Genomic DNA, 19,625 nt, shown 5'->3' with positions numbered 1-19,625 from the left:
TTGGGAATAAGTCCAGGTTTTTAGGGTGAATATGAGGCTGGTTTTTGCCCCTAGGGGTGGTATGCCTATTAGGTTGAAATACAATGGTTTGTTATGGGGTGCCCAGTCCCCTAGCCCAGTTGTAATTCAGACCCTGTACTGGATTACAATAGTACATCAAAGTTGATTTTATAACAGCTTAAATCAGTGACTGCGCAGTTGTCCTTCTATAACAATTACTGTGTTGAATTGGACTATTGAGACTTCCTCCATGGTTTCCTCTAGGATGTTTAGAGTGTTCTGACTGCTATTTGTGCTGGCTGCTGTTACTGGTCCTATGCCTACAGCTTTTTCACACACGCTTTTCCATTAACAGAGGCAGGGGAGGGAACAGTAGTCAGCAATAATATTTGTGGTCCAGGCTTCGTGGGTCACTGGCTGCTGATATGCAGGGGCAGAGCTGCTTACTGTCCCAGCCTGCGTTGTTGCAACATCACATTTTATACACCAGCTGTCCTCTGGCCTGGAGAAAGGGGTGGAGGGACGGTTATGACTGGGAAATGTATGAATGGAGGTTGTGTATGTGTGTGCGCCTTCCCAAACTGTGTGAGTGATTGAGAGGGACAGACATGTTTTGTAAATGAATACAGAGTTTAAAGATGTGTGAGGGTGACAGATTAAGCAATGTGCAGTGTTAGAGGACCAGATAAAAGGGAGGCTCATTAACCTACCTCTCTTAAAGATTGGCTAATTATCACAGGACACTCCTTGTAATAACCCGCCTTGTTGGCTGGTGATCACACAAATAAAGTTAAACACGAACAAGAAATAGACCACACTGTTCAGGAAGATAACTTGACCTGCATTTAATGTCAACATGCCGACTGAGAAAGTAACAAATGTAACAAGTCCAAATGAAATAAAGTGCAAAACTACTAGGTGTCCCAAATAGAAAGGTAAAAAAAAATACACACACACACACACACACAAATGTACACTTCCGTATTCCGTATTTGTTCTGAACATAAAATCTCCTAAAAGACAATCCCAGAAGACTTTGACTCATTGTCTCGACGAATCTCCCCCTCCTTCTTTTCCGTCTTCTTTTCTCTCTTCACCTCCTCCTTCTCTCCCACTCTATCTTTCCTCAGGATCCTCAGTGGCCAGAGAGAGGGGTTGCGGTGGTGGTCATGCTGTCTGGCCGTGTCACAGCAGGGGACACTCTTGTCTCCAGTGAGGAAGTACAGGAGAGCGTTCAGCCAGGCATTACAGGAGGCCAGTGGCCTAGTGACCTTGTAGCAGATAGAGATTGTCTTCATGGCATTGCATCCTCCCATCTGACCCCTCCTGAGGAGCAGGAATAGTGTCCGGGTAACGTGGAAGGGGAGGAAGCAGAGTGCGAACAGGAGAGTGATGGTGATGATGGTTTTGATGGACTTGCGGCGCCTGCGGATGTAATGGGAGTGCTGTGAACTGGAGATGGAGATGGACGTTCTCTCCCTGCACCCTTCTGACCCCCCACCACCTCCCTCCTCGTCTCCCCCCACCTGGGAGCTGGATGGGGAATGCAGGGTCCTAAAGATGGTCCTGACTACCTGGGAGTAGCACCATGCGATGATGGTGAATGGGACGAAGAAGCCCAGTAGGTGCAGGACGAGGCCGTACGGGACGTATTCTGCAAACTCATTATCAATAGCATCATCCCAACAGTTCACAAACACATTCGGCCCACCACCGACTACATCTCCACCCCCCTCCTCCTCAGATCCATTCCCCCGCTCTCCTGCCCTCCCTCCACCACCTCCTCCTCTCACCACATACCCCGTCTGGGCAAACCTAAAGATGGGACACGTAAGCATGAACACCACCACCCACACCATGGCGCAGGTCCCCCTCACAGCCCGCCTGCTCTCCAGGGTGATGGTCCTCATGGGGTGGCAAATGCCCAGGTAGCGGTGGACAGAGATACAGGTGAGGAAGAAGATGGAGCAGTAGAGATTGAAGTAGAACAGGAAACGCACCAGGCGACACATGAAGTCTCCAAACACCCAGCGGTCTTGCAGCATGTAGCTGGCCACCAGGAAGGGCAGAGACAGGCCGTACATCAGGTCCGTGGTTGCCAGGTTCACCATGTAGATCAGAGACGTGGTCCAGCGGCGGGGAGCGTTGCCATTACGACAGCCACCATAGTGACGGCAGGAGCGCACCAGGACAACGGAGTTAAGCGTCAGGCTGAAGAAGAAGGTGAGGGAGTAGCAGAGAGGGAGGAAGATGTACTTGTAGGACTCGTCAATACTGCAGGGGGGAGGGGGAGAAAGGGGGGGATGGGGTGAAGGAAGAGAGGGTCTCTGTCACAGATGTGCTCTCTGTGGTGTTGGAGGCTTGGCTTATACTCATGGCTGACTGTGGTTGTTTTTTCTCTCTTCTGCAGCGTCTCATGTTCCTTTTTCATCAAGCCTTCCTTGGGGCAAATTCTTCTGCTTGTCTAGTGTTCCTGTCATTTGCTCTCTCTCAGGTGTGGTTGTCTTCTAAACTGTTCTCTCCAGGTTTGCAGATAGTTTGAGGGAAGGAATGTTCTCTGCATAAGGGAGAAAACAAGTGCTTTAGTTTGGAAATACTCACTAGAAATGTTTTTAGCTGATTGTGGACAATTCTCGGTCTATTGGCTCTTCAATCAGTAACACACTCTTCCGGAAACTCTCCATTCATCCATACTGCATTTCTGATCTACTTTGACCATGAGTACACTCAAGCCCATGTTTTGCAGTAGATTGATCCACTGTCCAAGAATGTGACATATTTTGAATGTTTATGCTAAGTATCAAGAATGGAAATGGGACCAATGACAGTGGGTTCTTCTTCTGTGTTGTTGTGCACAGTGTGTGTGTATTTGTATGTTTGTTTTCTTTAGAGGATGCACGTAAATGAATGCTAAATCAGTTGGAAAATGTTGTTTATGTGCTCAATGTTTACCTTCCTCATGTTTATCTTCCATGTTGGGAGTGTTTATCACACAGAACTCTCTCATGGCCTTCCAGTGGAAGATAATTGGTTGAAACTTGGTTTAGTTATTCCAGAAGCCTTCACTTGTATTTCTTTCTAATAACAAGTGGATTGGAACATTTAAAGGAGCACATTACCTCTTGGTGCAGGGGGGGGGGTGTGTATTTCATGGGAAGGTGCAGCAAAAACTGTCTTGGTCCCGATGGACCTCCTATGACCTTCGCTGGTGCTGTAAATAATTAATATCCATTCATTCAGACAGATATGCAGAACGGAAACCCAATACAAGCAACTGCAGGCGCTACTACTGCAATTTTTTTTGCAACATTTTATTATCATCGCTTCAAATGACGTGTATTGAACACATGAACCATTTTGTAAAATAAAGAATGTGTGGAAATTGGGTATTTATAAAATTTTCAATGTTTTATTACAGCAGTAAGGAAAATATTTATTCATCATCCTCTGCATGTTTGTGGGGATGGTGACGATATTTTCACTTTGTTGTAATAATTCACGTTATGTATATTTAATGTGTGTACAAAGCAATGTCTACAGCAGAGTATTATTATCTGTTAGGTTTAAAGTATAAATATAATATCTTACCTGGTTTTCTGGTGATATAAATGTATTGTCCTTTGTTTGTCACTTTAAAAATGACCAGCCTGTTTCTTCTCCTACTTTTGTCCCCGTACCCATTGAGCTCTTCAGGAAAACACTGCTAATATGTAACATTAACTTCCGCTTACCTTTAACACACTCATATATCTCTATTTTATTCCTCTCCTCCTCCTGCTCTCTCTATCTCTCCTCTGGTGTGGGTTAGTCATCCCTGACTCTGTTGCTCAATTATCCCTCCTCCCTCTGTTTTACTTTATCCTCGTCAATACCCTCCCTCTCCCTCTATTTTTCTCCTCTAAATCATTAGTGCTGAGCTAGTCAAGTGAAGGTATGCAATGGTACACACACACACTCATTTGCTTGCTCGTACGCATGTACACACACTATAGATTCAAACAAATAAATGAAAATCTTGTAGTGACCAGCTGGCAGGTGTCTTCACTGACATTTTCAACATGTCCCTGATTGAGTCTGTAATACCAACATGTTTCAAGCAGACCACCATAGTCCATGTGCCCAAGAACACAAAGGCAACCTGCCTAAATGACTACAGACCCGTAGCACTCATGTCCGTAGCCATGAAGTGCTTTGAAGGGTTGGTAATGGCTCACATCAACACCATTATCCCAGAAACCCTAGACCCACTCCAATTTGCATACCGCCCAGACAGATCCACAGATTATGCAATCTCTATTGCACTCTACACTGCCCTTTCCCACCTGGAAAAAAGGAATACTTATGTGAGAATGCTATTAATTGATTACAGCTCAGCGTTCAACACCATAGTACCCTCAAAGCTCATCACTAAGCTAAGGATCCTGGGACTAAATTACCTCCATCTGCAACTGGATCCTGGACGTCCTGATGGGCCGCCCCTAGGTGGTGATGGTAAGTAGCAACACATCTGCCACGCTGATCCTCAACACTGGAGCCCCACAGGGGTGCGTGCTCAGTCCCCTCCTGTACTCCCTGTTCACCCACGACTGCATGGTCAGGCACGACTCCAAAACCATCATTAAGTTTGCAGACGACACAACAGTGGTAGGCCTGATCACCGACAACGTCGAGACAGCCTATAGGGAGGAGGTCAGAAACCTGCCCGGGAGGTGCCAGAACGTAACCAAGAATAAGGAGATGATTGTGGACTACAGGAAAAGGAGGACAGAGCACGCCCCCGTTCTCATCGACGGGGCTATAGTTGAGCAGGTTGAGAGCTTCAAGTTCCTTGGTGTCCACATCAACAACAAACTGGAATGGTCCAAACACACCAAGACAGTCGTGAAGAGGGCACGACAAAGCCTATTCCCCCTCTGGAAACTAAAAAGATTTGGCATGGGTCCTGAGATCCTCAAAAGGTTCTACAGCTGCAACATCAAGAGCATCCTGACTGGTTTCATCACTGCCTGGTATGACAACTGCTCGGCCTCTGAACACAAGGCACTACAGAGGGTAGTGCGTACGGCCCAGTACATCACTGGGGCTAAGCTGCCTGCCATCCAGGACCTCTACACCAGGCAGTGTCAGAGGAGGGCCCTAAAAATTGTCAAAGACCCCAGCCACCCCAGTCATAGACTGTTCTCTCTACTACCGCATGGCAAGCGTTACCGGAGTGCCAAGTCTAGGACAAAAAGGCTTCTCAACAGTTTTTACCCCCAAGCCACAAGACTCCTGAACAGGTAATCAAATGACTACCTGGACTATTTGCATTGTGTGCCCCCCCAACCCCTCTTTTTACGCTGCTGCTACACTCTGTTTATCATATATACAGTCACTTTAACTATACATTCATGTACCTACTACCTCAATTTGGCTGATCAACCAGTGCTCCCGTACATTGGCTAACTGGGCTATCTGCATTGTGTCCCGCCACCCACCAGCCCCCCCTTTACGCTACTGCTACTCTCTGTTCATCATATATGTATAGTCACTTTAACCATATCTACATGTACATACTACCTCAATCAGCCTGACTAACCGGTGTCTGTATGTAGCCTCGCTACTTTTAAAGCCTCGCTACTGTATATAGCCTGTCTTTTTACTGTTGTTTTATTTCTTTACTTACCTATTGTTCACCTAACAACTTTTTGCACTATTGGTTAGAGCCTGTAAGTAAGCATTTCACTGTAAGGTCTACACCTGTTGAATTCGGCTCACGTGACAAATAAACTTTGATTTGAGCTAGCAGCATTACAGACACACACACAGTGACAGCACACAACATGAAATAACTAAGGTTTAATTAATGCAAAATATATATTTTTAAGTAAATACTGAAAAATACTTCAGAGACAAAAAAGTTAAATGTTACTTCAGGGCACTCATCCCCTTCCCATAGCTATGAATCTGCTATCACAGTTCATTCTTCCATCAACCTAAAAATACACAAGATTGTGAAAGTACGACATATAATAATTGCCTGACAAGGCACAATAGGTCATATGGCCAGGAGTTTTTCCTGACTATATGACTTGAACAGGAAAGAGGGGGTCAGTAACTAGAGCCTGGTGTTTGCTACTGGTGAGGTCACATGGTCAGGAAAATCTCTTTTACCTAGACATAATGAATGGAACAAGGCAATTCCACTCCAGCATGGCCCAATTTATTTTTAGTATCTCAAAATGTTCTGGCAATTCTCACATAAAAACATAATTGAGAGGAAGGATGTTTAACGTGCCTTATACATTGTATCACAAACCATTTTTTTTGGAAAATCATGATGAATGTGGCCATTTTAGGCTCTTTTAGACCCTATAATCTGTGAAACGTACACGGTACAGCCATCTTGGTGTAATTGTACTCCTTATTGTGTGCTTTAAAATATGGATTACGGCTGTATTCTGAAAAACAAAAATCCCATTAATTTATTCAACATTAAAAATATTATCAACATTTAGCTCATTTTTAGGCATCTTGTTTAGAACAATATACTCTTCAAACACATATTTCGAAGGTGGGCTCTGCTAATTTTGAAGAAATTATCAATTTAATACATAGAAATTGACATTGGTTAAGGAAGGACCCATCACAGTTCCTTTTGAATCAATTTTTCCTTTCACTGTGTTGATGGTGCTCATAAAATTGTTTATAACTTTAAAAGTAGCAGAGAGCCCACTCTGGAACGTTGATGTACTTGTAGAGTATATTCTTTAAAACAATATTTCTAAAAAGGGCCTAAAATGACCGCTATAATAATTTTCCAAAAAATGGTGTGTGTCACAAATGTAAAAAGCCTATCAAACATTCATCTTCCCAATGACGTTTCTATGTGATAAATGCCAGAACAATCTGAGATACAAAATTATTTTGGGGCTTTGCTCACATGGAATCACACAATAGCAGCTTTGTGGTTTCCTATGCTGATTGTTGTTATAGTTATGGACGCAAACCACCTAGGTATATCACAAGAGTCAACATACATGTCAATACCCAAAGGCAATATAAGTGGACAATTCCCTTACATCAGCAACTATACAAGAGGATAATTCTCCTAAATTAGAAACAAAGAAGCTTCTCCACCAAATTGTTACAGGACAGCTCTCTTTAGCCTGAATATGTAACCCCTTAGCTTGTTTTACACAGGCTGTAAGTGTAAAATTCCCTTACATTATTAAGTCAAGGATATTGCAATTTTTACACAATGAAACTTGTGGAAAATCTGGTATAAACTATGGCTGTGAAGATTCTCCGTCTGAAGGTTCTCCCAAGAAAAATATGATTTTTCTTACCACTGGCAATGGACTAGGAGTCAGATATTAGAAATGTTTTGAACATCACAAATGGCTTAAACTCCTCTTTCTGATATGAAATATTTTTTGTTAATTACGTGCATGCGTACATCAAAATAGGTCCTAATACAGTACTCTCTCCACTAATGATGATAATGAAGTTATGCTGTTCGAGATTAGGGGGGGTGATGAGGAGAAAGTTATCCATCAAATGTATTTATAAAGCCCTTTTTACATCAGTAGATGTAAGTAGATACAGACACCCTGCCTAAAACCCCAAATAGCAAGCAATGCAGATGTAGAAGCACGGTGGCCAGGAAAAACTCCATAGAAAGGCAGGAACATAGGAAGAAACATACAGAGGAACCAGGCTCTGAGGGGTGGCCAGTCCCCTTTTGGCTGTGCTGGGTGGAGATTATAAGAGTACATGGCCATTTAAGGACAGATTGTTCTTCAAGATGTTCAAACATTCATTGATGACCAGCAGGGTCCAATAATAATCACAGTGATTGTAGAGGGTGCAACAGGTCAGTACCTCAGAAGTAAATGTCAGTTGGTTTTTCATAGCTGAGCATCCGTACCATGCCTGTGTAATGTGGATAGCATTATGATGCCGGTCCAAGGTGGTGCTCATTAGTGTTCATCAACATTTCTCCTTTTTATCAAAGAATCATATGTTAAGTAGGACATTATGGCAACACTTCTGACAGTCTTATAGTGGCATATCTTGGACAGCATCACTTTATCCACTGTTGAGCACAACGACTTCCTGTCCTGTGCACCTGTGGGTAAGGGTTATGTCAGATCCTGTACGTCCAGGAACATGGCGTCCTGTTTGGTTCTCAGCTGGTCCCTTATCAACAGGTGACCCACCAACTCTGAGCTCAGGTCTGCAAGAATAGAATAGAATATTACTTTGCAAAAAACATATAGATCCTAAATCACAAAAACCGTACAGCAAGCACTCACCTGCCAGTTCATTTACTGACACATTATTACCATGTAATAACCACCCTTTTTCCCCATGTAATGACTACGATTTCCATGTTATGATCATGATTTCCATGTTTTTAAAAATGTTTTATCTAACCTTTATTTAACTAGGCAAATCAGTTAAGAAGAAATTCTTATTTACAATGACGCTCTAACCACTAGGCTACCTGCCGCCCCATGTAAAGACCATGATTACCATGTAATGACCGCCTACTGACCGTGTATGTCGTGGTTGAGTGAGGTCCTGAGGGAGTTGAGCTGCTGTATTGAGCAGGTCTGCAGATCACAGCGTTCCAGATGCGTCCTCTTAGTGATCACACTACTGCAGGCAAGGTGCTGTGACACACAGGAATTATTTACACATACCAATCCTTACCTCTCTCCCACCACATGCCCACTGTTTCCCTCTATTTCTTCCAACCCTATTTCTTTCACTCCACAGTCCACACTTCTCCATTCTTCTCACCTCCTCTTTCTGTTCAGCTAACAGCTTGTTTTTGAGCGCACTCAGCGCGGCCCTCACTTCCAACTTCAGGCCAGAGGGGTGGTAACCACAGCTACCTGGTCCTATAGAACCCTGACAAACAGGAAACAAAACAAACGCATGACATGGGTACATATGCATATCTTCATATTTGGTCCTAGAGTGCCGCAATGTGTGTATGTTTTGTCCCCGTTTTGCGCTATACTATAAAACAGGAGGGACTCGCTCACTTCTTTGACAGCCCCCTCCTCATCCTCACTCTCACTGTTGTTGATGTAGCATAACTGTAGATTTTTTTGGTTGTGGAATCTAAAATAAGAAAATAAAAAGCCATAAACGACATGAACACTTAAAAGAGAGAACATAAATTATATGGTTTCAGAGAATAAAGAATGAAGTTGAGAATTAGATTGAAAGTTTTTGACTTTTGTTACCTAGACGAGACGACCGTGACTCGACATCTTCCGTAGTCCTCCTCATCCTCCCATTCATCTTTCCTCCACAGCCCACCCTGCCTCTCTTCCGCCCAGCCCCCTGACACACTCCCCTGTTCCGACCCACTCGTACTCTGAAAGAGAGGAACAGAGGGAGGGATCAGGGATGGAGGGATGACATGGGAGGAGGGAAGAGGTGAGATATGTGGTAGCGGGGGAGTTGAGAGTGTAAGCAATAGGTGTCATTAAACCCATCATCGCAGTCTTTTTCAATGCCGGTGGATATTATTAACATGTATAAAGCAAAGAGAGTAGGATTAAATTGCCCCTAAATGCCGATGGGCACTCTGACTATTTGCATTGACCCCCCTTTTTAATTTTTCAATTACAATTCAATTACAATCTTGCACTGGCTCTATGCACTCACTAGACTCTCACACATACTACACTGACACTCCAACTACACTCCAACACACACACTTCACATACAGTGGGGCAAAAAAGTATTTAGTCAGCCACCAATTGTGCAAGTTCTCCCACTTAAAAAGATGAGAGAGGCCTGTAATTTTCATCATAGGTACACTACAACTATGACAGACAAAAGAATCTAGAAAATCACATTGTAGGATTTTTAATGAATTTATTTGCAAATTATGGTGGAAAATAAGTATTTGGTCAATAACAAAAGTTTATCTCAATACTTTGTTATATACCCTTTGTTGGCAATGACAGAGGTCAAACGTTTTCTGTAAGTCTTCACAAGACTCCATGCAGATCTTCTCCATGCAGATCTCCTCTAGAGCAGTGATGTTTTGGGGCTGTTGCTGGGCAACACAGACTTTCAACTTCCTCCAAAGATGTTCTATGGGGTTGAGATCTGGAGACTGGCTAGGCCACTCCAGGACCTTGAAATGCTTCTTACGAAGCCACTCCTTTGTTGCCCGGGCGGTGTGTTTGGGATCATTGTCATGCTGAAAGACCCAGCCACATTTCATCTTCAATGCCCTTGCTGATGGAAGGAGGTTTTCACTCAAAATCTCACGATACATGGCCCCATTCATTCTTTCCTTTACACGGATCAGTCGTCCTGGTCCCTTTGCAGAAAAACAGCCCCAAAGCATGATGTTTTCACCCCCATGCTTCACAGTAGTTATGGTGTTCTTTGGATGCAACTCAGCATTCTTTGTCCTCCAAACACGACGAGTTGAGTTTTTACCAAAAAGTTATATTTTGGTTTAATCTGACCATATGACATTCTCCCAATCTTCGTCTGGATCAACCAAATGCTCTCTTGCAAACTTCAGATGGGCCTGGACATGTACTGGCTTAAGCAGGGGGACACGTCTGGCAGGATTTGAGTCCCTGGCGGCGTAGTGTGTTACTGATGGTAGGCTTTGTTACTTTGGTCCCAGCTCTCTGCAGGTCATTCACTAGGTCCCACCGTGTGGTTCTGGGATTTTTGCTCACCGTTCTTGTGATAATTTTGACCCCACGGGTGAGATCTTGCGTGGAGTCCCAGATCGAGGGAGATTATCAGTGGTCTTGTATGTCTTCCATTTCCTAATAATTGCTCCCACAGTTGATTTCTTCAAACCAAGCTGCTTACCTATTTTAGATTCAGTCAGGATTTTTTTCCCTCATTTTGTCTGTCATTGTTGAAATGTACCTATGATGTAAATTACAGGCCTCTCTCATCTGTTTAAGTGGGAGAACTTGCACAATTGGTGGCTGACTAAATACTTTTTTCCCCCACTGTACACTGCTGCTACTCTGTTTGTTATCCATCTTGATTTCCTAGTCACTTTTACCCCTACCTACATGTAATATTACCTTACATCCCTGCACATTGACACGATACTGGTACTCCTTGCATACAGTATAGCCTCGTTATTGTGTTACTATTTCCTTTTTTTATCCTTATTTGACCATTGTATTTGTTTGTCTTACTTTTTAACTAATTTTTTGGGGGAATGGCTCATAAATAAGCATTTCACGGTAAAGTCTCATCTGTTGTATTTGGCCGCATGTGGCAAATACAATTCCATTTAATCTATGGTCAGTGTTGTGTTGTTCCTGATAATTATTAAGGTCAGGGTTTGGGGCGGGTAAGCTGATCTCAGAACTGTCACAACATCTTCACACTCCCTTCATGTCCGCTGACCTTTGCCCTTTCTCTCCTCTCCTCCTCCTGTTTCTCCAGTTCAGCGATCCTCAGGCTCAGGTCTTCCCAGTGCATGATGGGTAGGTCCTGGTCGTCCTCAGAGGACTCTCCATTCTGACGAAGTCGCCCTGCCCCTTCCCCAGCAAACGGCTGTGTCTCATCACTCTCCTTCTCCTCCGCTGTCTCCTTCTCCGTCTCTCCCTCCATCCTTCACCCTGTTGTTGTGGGCAGATGGCAGAGAAAGGGAGGCCAAGGAAGAAGATTTGATTCATTTTAATTTGGTATAAAGTGATTCACGGTGGGTTGTCTCTGATAAATAAATAAAGTTTGTTTATCAATTAGCAGCTGCCAACACCATTATACACTGTGCACAATCTTACAATAGGATACCAGGATACTCAGGGGAAAAAAACAAAAGTATTGCTTAGAGACGTTGGGAAACACTTGGCCTGAACTGTAGGAGAGACTAGTCTATTTCCTAATAGTGAATTGTTTACCTTTCCCATCAACTGAACTAAGATTACATGCACTAGACTACACCCAAAATTCCCAATCTGTTTTAAAAGCTGGAAGTCAATAATTTTCAGACTCGCTATGTCTGACGGTAGAACGATTGCGCTCATATTTCTTGCCATGAATGTGGTGGAAGGCGCGCACGACACGAATACAAAGTAACTCTTCTCCATTGATATTTAACTCACACACACACACATCGTTGAAGACTTGTTGTTTACAAGTTGAACATTGAAAGGGGCGGGTGGCAAGCGGATACTTTGATTTACCTATTCCAGACCGCGGTGCAGTTTTCCTATTCCCAACATCGCGGTCTCCTTCTCTTGTTTGTTTAAAATTTGATAACGTACGGTTTCCCAGTGGTGTATCGTTTTAATAGCTCACAATAATCTATTAACTTGATTAAACTCTTCCTTGAAGTTAAGGAAACACCCTGCCTGCCTGTCTTTCTCCCGTACCCCTTCCCTTTCCTCCCGCCCCCTCTTTCCTCTGAGACGTTCCCACAGATTTTTAACCTCTACCTTCTGCAGCAGGGGAAATACGACCGCTTCCTACATCCAATGCGCCACCAGTTGAGCCCTCGGTGCATATCCCGTTTAATTATTGTTGTGTCGGATTCCTGTAAGGGTTGACATTACATGCAATATCCATTTAAGATTAAAACGAGCGGGTGTGATCTGACTCTGGTCCTACATTTCGATCGGGAAACAATGTAAAGGAGAGTTCTAAGGAAGGGTTAGAATATACTCTTAGGTGTCCAATTTCACAATTTTTGGAGATGACGATTCAAACCAGATGGGAACACCCGGTGGGAAACAGAAAGTCACGAGGATTGCTTTTAGTGACAGTCAAATGCATTATAGCATTTGGCGAAAAAACGTAAACATCTCAATTGTTTTTCAAATAATATCATTCTTTATAAGGGACATGTAAAAAATATTAAAATAGTAATTTAATAAAAAGTGGACAATTTGGTTCTATTATTTTCTTGTAATTTTTTATTTCCGTGAAGCTGGGCACTTTTGACATTGGAAACACATTTTGTAAAGTTAATGAAGGATTATATTGAAATACAATATTTAAAAAATATTTAATATTGATTAATGTGACAATAAGATATTACATGTTTTCTATTTACAATAAGTGAAAGAAACTTAGTCGGTGCATTTGTTATAGACTACTAACATGACTTTATCTAGGATTGTGGATGAAAATGTATATATTACTTACATTTACAATACATAATGTCAAGGTAACATTTCAGGAGAGAAGACCTATGTCATTTTGTCCATTTATCCAAAGCTTTCAAGCAGGGGCGCAACTTTGGTTTTAGAAGTGGGAGGGATATTACTATTATTATATATTTTAAAATCTAGCCAGATAAACACTCCAAACAGCCAACTCGACCGCTTGGAAGCGTCCGCATGGACCTAAAGTATACCGTTGCCTCGTTTGTATCACATTCCAATGATAAAACTGGGGGGTGACAAAAATACAATTTCAGTAATTTCCTATTTTCTACTCCCCTCTCCCAACCTGGTCTAAGAGCATTTCATATTATTGTGTATTCTGTACGTAAATCCGTCCCACTCCATTTGTATGATATGTTGCGTTTCGTATGGTATGTATTAATTTGTGAATGTCCATCACCCATTTCGTATTTTATGTTACAAATTACAATTTGTATTATATGTTACGAATTTGCTAAAAGTACAATATATTACAAATTTGCAAAACGTACAATGTTATGAATTTGCTAAACTATAAATATATTACGAATTTGCAAACTGAACAATATTTTATGAATTCTAGCTAGGTGGCTAACATTAGCTAGCTGGCTAATATTAGCTAGGCGTTAGGGGTTACGTTTAGGAGTTAGTTTAAAGGGTTAGGGGAAGGCTTTGCTAAAAGGGTTAAGGTTATGGTTAGCTAACATGCTAAATAGTTGTAAAGTAGTTAAAAAGTAGTACGTTTACTGTACAAAAATATAACCACAACATGTCAATTGTTGGTCCATGTTTCATGAGCTGAATAAAATATCCCATAAATTTTCCATATGCACAAAAAGCGTATTTCTCTCAAATTCTGTGAACAAATTAGTTTACACTTCATAAGGGAAGGGAATCAGTCATTTTAAATACATTCCTTAGGCCCTAATCTATGTGTATGGATTTCACGTGACTGGGAATACAGATATGCATCTGTTGGTAACCGATAGATAATTTATAAAAAAAGGTAGGGCTGTGGATCAGAAAACCAGTCAGTATCTGGCTGGTTCATACTGTCGTACATGTCGATCCTGCGCATTCCAAATATGCTCAATGGGTGACATTTCTCATTTGCCAAGATATTCCATCCACCTGGCAGGTGTGGCATATGAAGCAGAGAGCATGATCATTACACATGTGGACCTTGTGTCGGGGACAATAAAAGGCCACTCTAAGAGCTGCAGTTTTGTTGTTACACAACACAATGTCACAGATGTCTAAAGTTGTTACACAAGGCCATTCTAGAGAGTTTGGCAGTGTGTCCAATCAGCCTCACAACCGCAGATCACGTTACTACACCAGCTCAGGACCTCCACATTTCAGCTTCTTCACCTGCATGATCATCTGAGACCAGTCACCTGGACAGCTGATGAAACTGTGGGTTTGCACAACCAAATAATTTCTGCACAAACTGTCAGGAACCGTCTCAGGGAAGCTCATCTGCGTGTTTGTCGTCCTCACCAGAGTCTTGACCTGACTGCAGTTCGGCATGGTAACAACTTCAGTGGGCAAATGCTCATCTTCGATGGCCACTGGCACGCTGGAGAGGTGTACTCGTCACGGATGAATCCTGGTTTCAACTGTACAGGCCAGATAGCATGTATGGCGTCCATCGTGTGGGCGAGCAGTTTGCTGATGTCATATGGTGGTCACACCAGATACTGACTGGTTTTCTAATCCACGCCCCTACCATTTTTTAAGGCTTCTGTGACCAACAGATGCATATCTGTATTCCCAGTCATGTGCCCTCTATAGATTAGGGCCTAATGATAATGATTTAAATTGACTGATTTTCTTATATAAAATGTAAGTCAATAAAATCTTTGAAATTGTTTCATGTTGGGTTAATAACTTTGTTCAGTGTAGTTGAAAAGTTGCTAATTAGCTAAAATTGTCTGTGATGAGATTTGAACTCGCAACCTTTGGGTTGCTAGTCATTTGCGTTATACGCCCACCCATTTGAGTTTTGTTTTTGTCTTAAGTAACCATCTGTCTTACGTAACCATACCAAACATTACATATCATACTAGTGTCACTGTTCTGAATTTACCCATTTACTATGTTGCATCTAGTCTATGAGACCAGGCTGCCTCTCCTCCTCATTCACCAGCCTGCAGTTCCTGTTGCTCCCACTGGGTCGATAGTTTAGCTGCCTGTAGTTCTGTCGGTGAACATGTCTCTGCCTCCATACCTCCTCATACAGGCTCTGCGTGACAGGGGGCAGAGGGGAAAACCTCCCAGTCTGAGCAAAGGTCTGGGCATTGGTCGTTGTCCATCTTCAGCATATGTTTGAGCTGCACCCCCCTCTCCGCCTTCCTCTTCATCTCTCTCTGGTCCTCCTCTTCCATCTCAGCCCGTGACCGCAGGGTCATGGAGCCCTCCGTCACTGCAAGGGCAATCTGAAGAGAGAGAGGGGTAGTGAATGAGAGATGGTGAGGGAGAGGTGGGATATCCAGACATTTTGTTCAACAAAAAATAAGATTATCAACAACATCAACCATCTTAAAGCCTCCTTCCTCACCTGGCAGTGAAAGTGGGGGAAGGGGCAAATAATTTTGCAGATGCCTATGATGAAGAGTGATGGGAAGGCTGGAGGCATCAGGAACCTGTAGAGTGGGTTATCAGGGTGCTCCTGGATCTCCAGGCCCAGCTGGCCTGGCTCCATGAAGGGGTAGCTGAAGTTGTAGCCCGTACTGAGCAGCAGGACCTGGGCCTGGATAATGGACCCATCCTGGAACTGCAGAGACCCACCCTCCTGGACCTCCACCACAGCCTGGCAGACCCAATAGGGCAGAGGGAAGGGAAGGGGCTCAGAGTCACCTGGGCATTAGATCAACCCAGTTCTAGTGAGATGTCCAGTCCTGAGGTCCTGAGGTCCAGTCTTGGCATTGCGCCTGGTGATCTTAAGCTGTGTGTGGCTGCTCGGCCATGGAAACCCATTTCATGAAGCTCCTGACGTTGCTTCCAAAGGCAGTTTGGAACGTGGTAGTGAGTTTCTTTATAGCACTTTGTGACATGCTTATGTAAAAAGGGATTTACAAATACATTTGATTGATTGTTGCAACCGAAGACAGACACTTTTTACGCTCTACATGCTTCAGAGGTCCCGTTCTGTGAGCTTGTGTGGCCTACCACTTTGCGCTGAGCCGTTGTTGCTCCTAGACATTTCCACTTCACAATAACAGCACTTACAGTTGACCGGGGCAGCTCTAGCAGGGCAAGAATTTTACAAACTGTCTTGTTGGAAAGGTGGCATCCTATGATAGTGCCACGTTGAAAGTCACTGAGCTCTTCAGTAACTCTATTCCACTGTCAATGCTTGTCTATGGAGATTGCATGGCTATGTGCTTAATTTCATACACCTGTCAGCAACAGGTGTAGCTGAAATAGCCGAATCCACTAATTTGAAGGGGTGTGGCCACACGTTTGTACATATAGTGTAGGAAGAGAGAGAGAGGGCTAGATGGTGACGCTGGTGTACACCTTTAAATCTCTCAAGCCCAGGGATGGATGGGATGTGGGGGTCAGAGTAGTGCCTACGGGGAGAAAGGGAGAAAGGGGTCAAGGGTTAGGGTGTAAACGACAGGGGTCTGTTGTCAAGTGAATGTCTAAAGCACATCCACATCTCTTACCCGCTGCAGATTAACACAGAATCAAACGTTTCAGTGTTACGTGATCCCGACTTGTCACGTGAAGTCACCTCCCATGTCATTATTTGTCCCTTCTCCTCTGTTGCCATGGTGATAGGGATCCCCTCCTCCACCACGGTGCTGAACTAACAAATAGTGGGGGAGAGATGGGTTGAGAGGCTTTAGAGTCTTGTCCTATGAAAACTAATACACTTTTTCCTTTTTTCACCTGAAATCGATGAGTGTGGACATTCCTTCTCTACCCCTGACAAAGGATTGATTTGATTTGATTTGATTTGAGTGGACGGTACCTACCTTGATGTTTGGTGTGATGCGTTGGCTCTGGCAGTATCTCTCCAGATATCTCTGCACTTCCTGGTGTCCTTGGAAGGAGGAAGCTGGGGGTCAAAGAGGAAGTCAGGGAACATCATCACCTCCTTTGGCAAGTTGGTCCTGCATAGAGGGAGGGACAGTAAAACACGAGACACACAATAAGACCTGGGTCATGTCAGAGAGAGAGAAAAACAGAGAAAGAGGGGTGAGGTTAGAGTGTTACAGTACCTGAGGTCTCTCTGTACATGCTGCTGTGAATGTGCAGCCCGTTGTCATAGCTACCGGTACATTCCTTGTAGAACCAGGTGCCACCCACATGTTCCGTGAGCTCCTAGGCGACGGGTGGTGCAAAGGTGTCTGGGCGGGACAGGATGTAACGTGCGGCACACAGAACTGCATCTCCCTCACCCACCACTGCAACTCGCAGCTGGTGCATCGTCACGGTCCTGTCAGAGGACACAGACATTTACATTTACATTTAAGTCATTTAGCAGACGCTCTTATCCAGAGCGACTTACAAATTGGTGCATTCACCTTATGACATCCAGTGGAACAGTCACTTTACAATAGTGCATCTAAATCTTAAAGGGGGGGGGAATACTTATCCTATCCTAGGTATTCCTTAAAGAGGTGGGGTTTCAGGTGTCTCCGGAAGGTGGTGATTGACTCCGCTGTCTTGGCGTCGTGAGGGAGTTTGTTCCACCATTGGGGGGCCAGAGCAGACAGGGGGACATGCCAATCACAAAGCCTTGAATACAATTACATCAGGGACCTATTCAGGAGGGTGTTTGTAGCATTACAGCTAGAGAACTGAGTAATAACTGAAGAAAACTGACAGGGGCACTGTGAAACAACACTGACACCCAATAGACAATTTGAACTGCCAGCTGCCTGAATTTCTTTAAATTTTTGACAGATTCCGTGCCCCACAGGCACAGTAGTTTGAAATGGAATTGTATTTAACTTCTGGCTTCCCATGGACTGTTTCTGTGCAACCCAGTACAATTGACAGCAACACTAGTGTATTTAAATACACTTGCTTTGCTAAAAGCATCTACTCAGGCAGCAAACCATACAATCAATTGCCCTTTGGGCCACCATAATCATTGCTCTTGAAAACTCTACACTCTCGAAAACCGTTCTCTATAAGTAGGGTTTTACGCAAGCCAATAAATTCACCCACTGTTGTGTCCATGTGAACCACAATTATGACACTGTGTTTTAACATTTTGAAAGTCAATATTAATCTCTTCCAAACCGGTTTTCGAAACATATGCTGATATACCCCTTATCTTTCACATCAAAGAGAAAGAATATTTCAAATAAAAAAATATTGTTACTGTAGCATTTTTACACAGATTCACTAGCTGTGGGTGCCTCCAGTTAACAAACTACACTTCCTCCCCAGTTAAGATCACACACAGGTATTTGGAGAACGCTAGAAAGCTAATTAGCACAGGTGGCCAAGCCTAGCCTCATAGACTAGACGTAACATAGTAAACATGAATCCGGAACACTCAAATTGGTATGATATGTTACGTTTGGTATGGTTACATAAGACAGATGATTACTTCAGGCAAAAACAAAAGGAAGGTGTTTGGTCAGGGTGGATTTATAATGCGAATGTCTAGCAACCTAGGGGTCGCAAGTTCAAATCTCATCATGAACAACTTTAGCATTTTAGCTAATTAGCCACTTCAACTGCTTTTTTAGCTACTTTGCATGTTGGCTAAACCCTAAGCCTTTAACATAATTCCTAACCGTAAAACTTAAACTTGACAGATCCATTGGATTCACTAATACTTTCATCATGGACAACATGCAAAGTGTAGCTACAGCTTTCAATAAAAGTGTTGTACTGTATACAATTGCTGGTATCAACACAGCTCTGTCTTCTGTGGCTAAAGCAGTCTGGACTGGTTGAAGCAAAGTGGGAAGGATTATTTTTTAAAGTGTTTCAGTCTGCCGTGAATCATCATGATTCATACACCAGTAAGCATCTATAGATAACATGCCAAGATAGCTACATGTACATACGTTGTCTCAACTGTATCAAAGTCATTTTCATTTTCATTGCTAGCTATATAGCTAGCTAGACAGTTGCATGCAGATACTGTTATAACTTGCTTCATCTTGCAATGAGCCATTGTTTATGGATTTAATTTTTTTTAAACCACAAATATTTAATTTATTTAACTAGGCAAGTCAGTTAAGCACAAATTCTTATTTACAATGACGGCCTACCCCGGGCCAATTGTGCACCACCCTATGGGACTCCCAATCATGGTCAGATGTGATACAGCCTGGAATTGAACCAGGGACTGTTGTGACACCTCTTGCACTGTGATGCAGTGCTTTAGACCACTGCACCACTGGGGAGCCCAAATGTTGATTGCTGGATGTGCTAAGGCATGCATGACATGATGATAATATTTTTTATGTTTGCCGAAAATAGCTACTGTTGTGCGAATGCTAATCGATT

At 43.2% G+C, this 19,625-nt stretch overlaps 3 protein-coding genes across 4 annotated transcripts; all 3 read right to left on the bottom strand.

The window, feature by feature from the left end:
- Positions 1-829: 829 nt before the first annotated feature.
- On the bottom strand, positions 830-3,802 carry LOC124000584 (P2Y purinoceptor 3). Its single transcript, XM_046307076.1, has 3 exons — positions 3,589-3,802; positions 3,120-3,211; positions 830-2,557 (listed from the first exon to the last, which is right to left on the bottom strand). The coding sequence occupies exon 3, from the start codon at positions 2,109-2,111 to the stop codon at positions 1,014-1,016; it is 1,098 nt and encodes a 365-aa protein (XP_046163032.1). The 5' UTR covers positions 2,112-2,557; positions 3,120-3,211; positions 3,589-3,802; the 3' UTR covers positions 830-1,013.
- A 3,959-nt stretch (positions 3,803-7,761) lies between these two features.
- Positions 7,762-12,664, bottom strand: LOC123999668 (schwannomin-interacting protein 1-like). 2 transcript variants are annotated; one of them, XM_046305646.1, is made up of 7 exons: positions 12,435-12,664; positions 11,401-11,615; positions 9,240-9,373; positions 9,036-9,114; positions 8,788-8,898; positions 8,540-8,657; positions 7,762-8,218 (listed from the first exon to the last, which is right to left on the bottom strand). In XM_046305646.1, exons 2-7 carry the CDS (start codon positions 11,605-11,607, stop codon positions 8,124-8,126), a joined length of 744 nt encoding a protein of 247 aa, XP_046161602.1. In that variant the 5' UTR covers positions 11,608-11,615; positions 12,435-12,664; the 3' UTR covers positions 7,762-8,123. The 2 variants fall into 2 exon arrangements, with proteins under 2 accessions (XP_046161602.1, XP_046161601.1); XM_046305645.1 differs by lacking the exon at positions 12,435-12,664 and adding an exon at positions 12,183-12,393.
- Positions 12,665-15,376: 2,712 nt separating this feature from the next.
- LOC123999793 (flavin-containing monooxygenase FMO GS-OX-like 7) lies at positions 15,377-16,070 on the bottom strand. Its single transcript, XM_046305815.1, is given in 3 exon segments — positions 15,377-15,580; positions 15,703-15,992; positions 15,995-16,070. Coding segments are annotated over 3 exon segments (570 nt in total).
- Positions 16,071-19,625: the final 3,555 nt, after the last annotated feature.

This window comes from Oncorhynchus gorbuscha, linkage group LG16 (genome assembly GCF_021184085.1).
Source record: "Oncorhynchus gorbuscha isolate QuinsamMale2020 ecotype Even-year linkage group LG16, OgorEven_v1.0, whole genome shotgun sequence".
NCBI lineage: Eukaryota > Metazoa > Chordata > Actinopteri > Salmoniformes > Salmonidae > Oncorhynchus > Oncorhynchus gorbuscha.
This window is presented reverse-complemented; position numbering and strand designations above follow the sequence as displayed.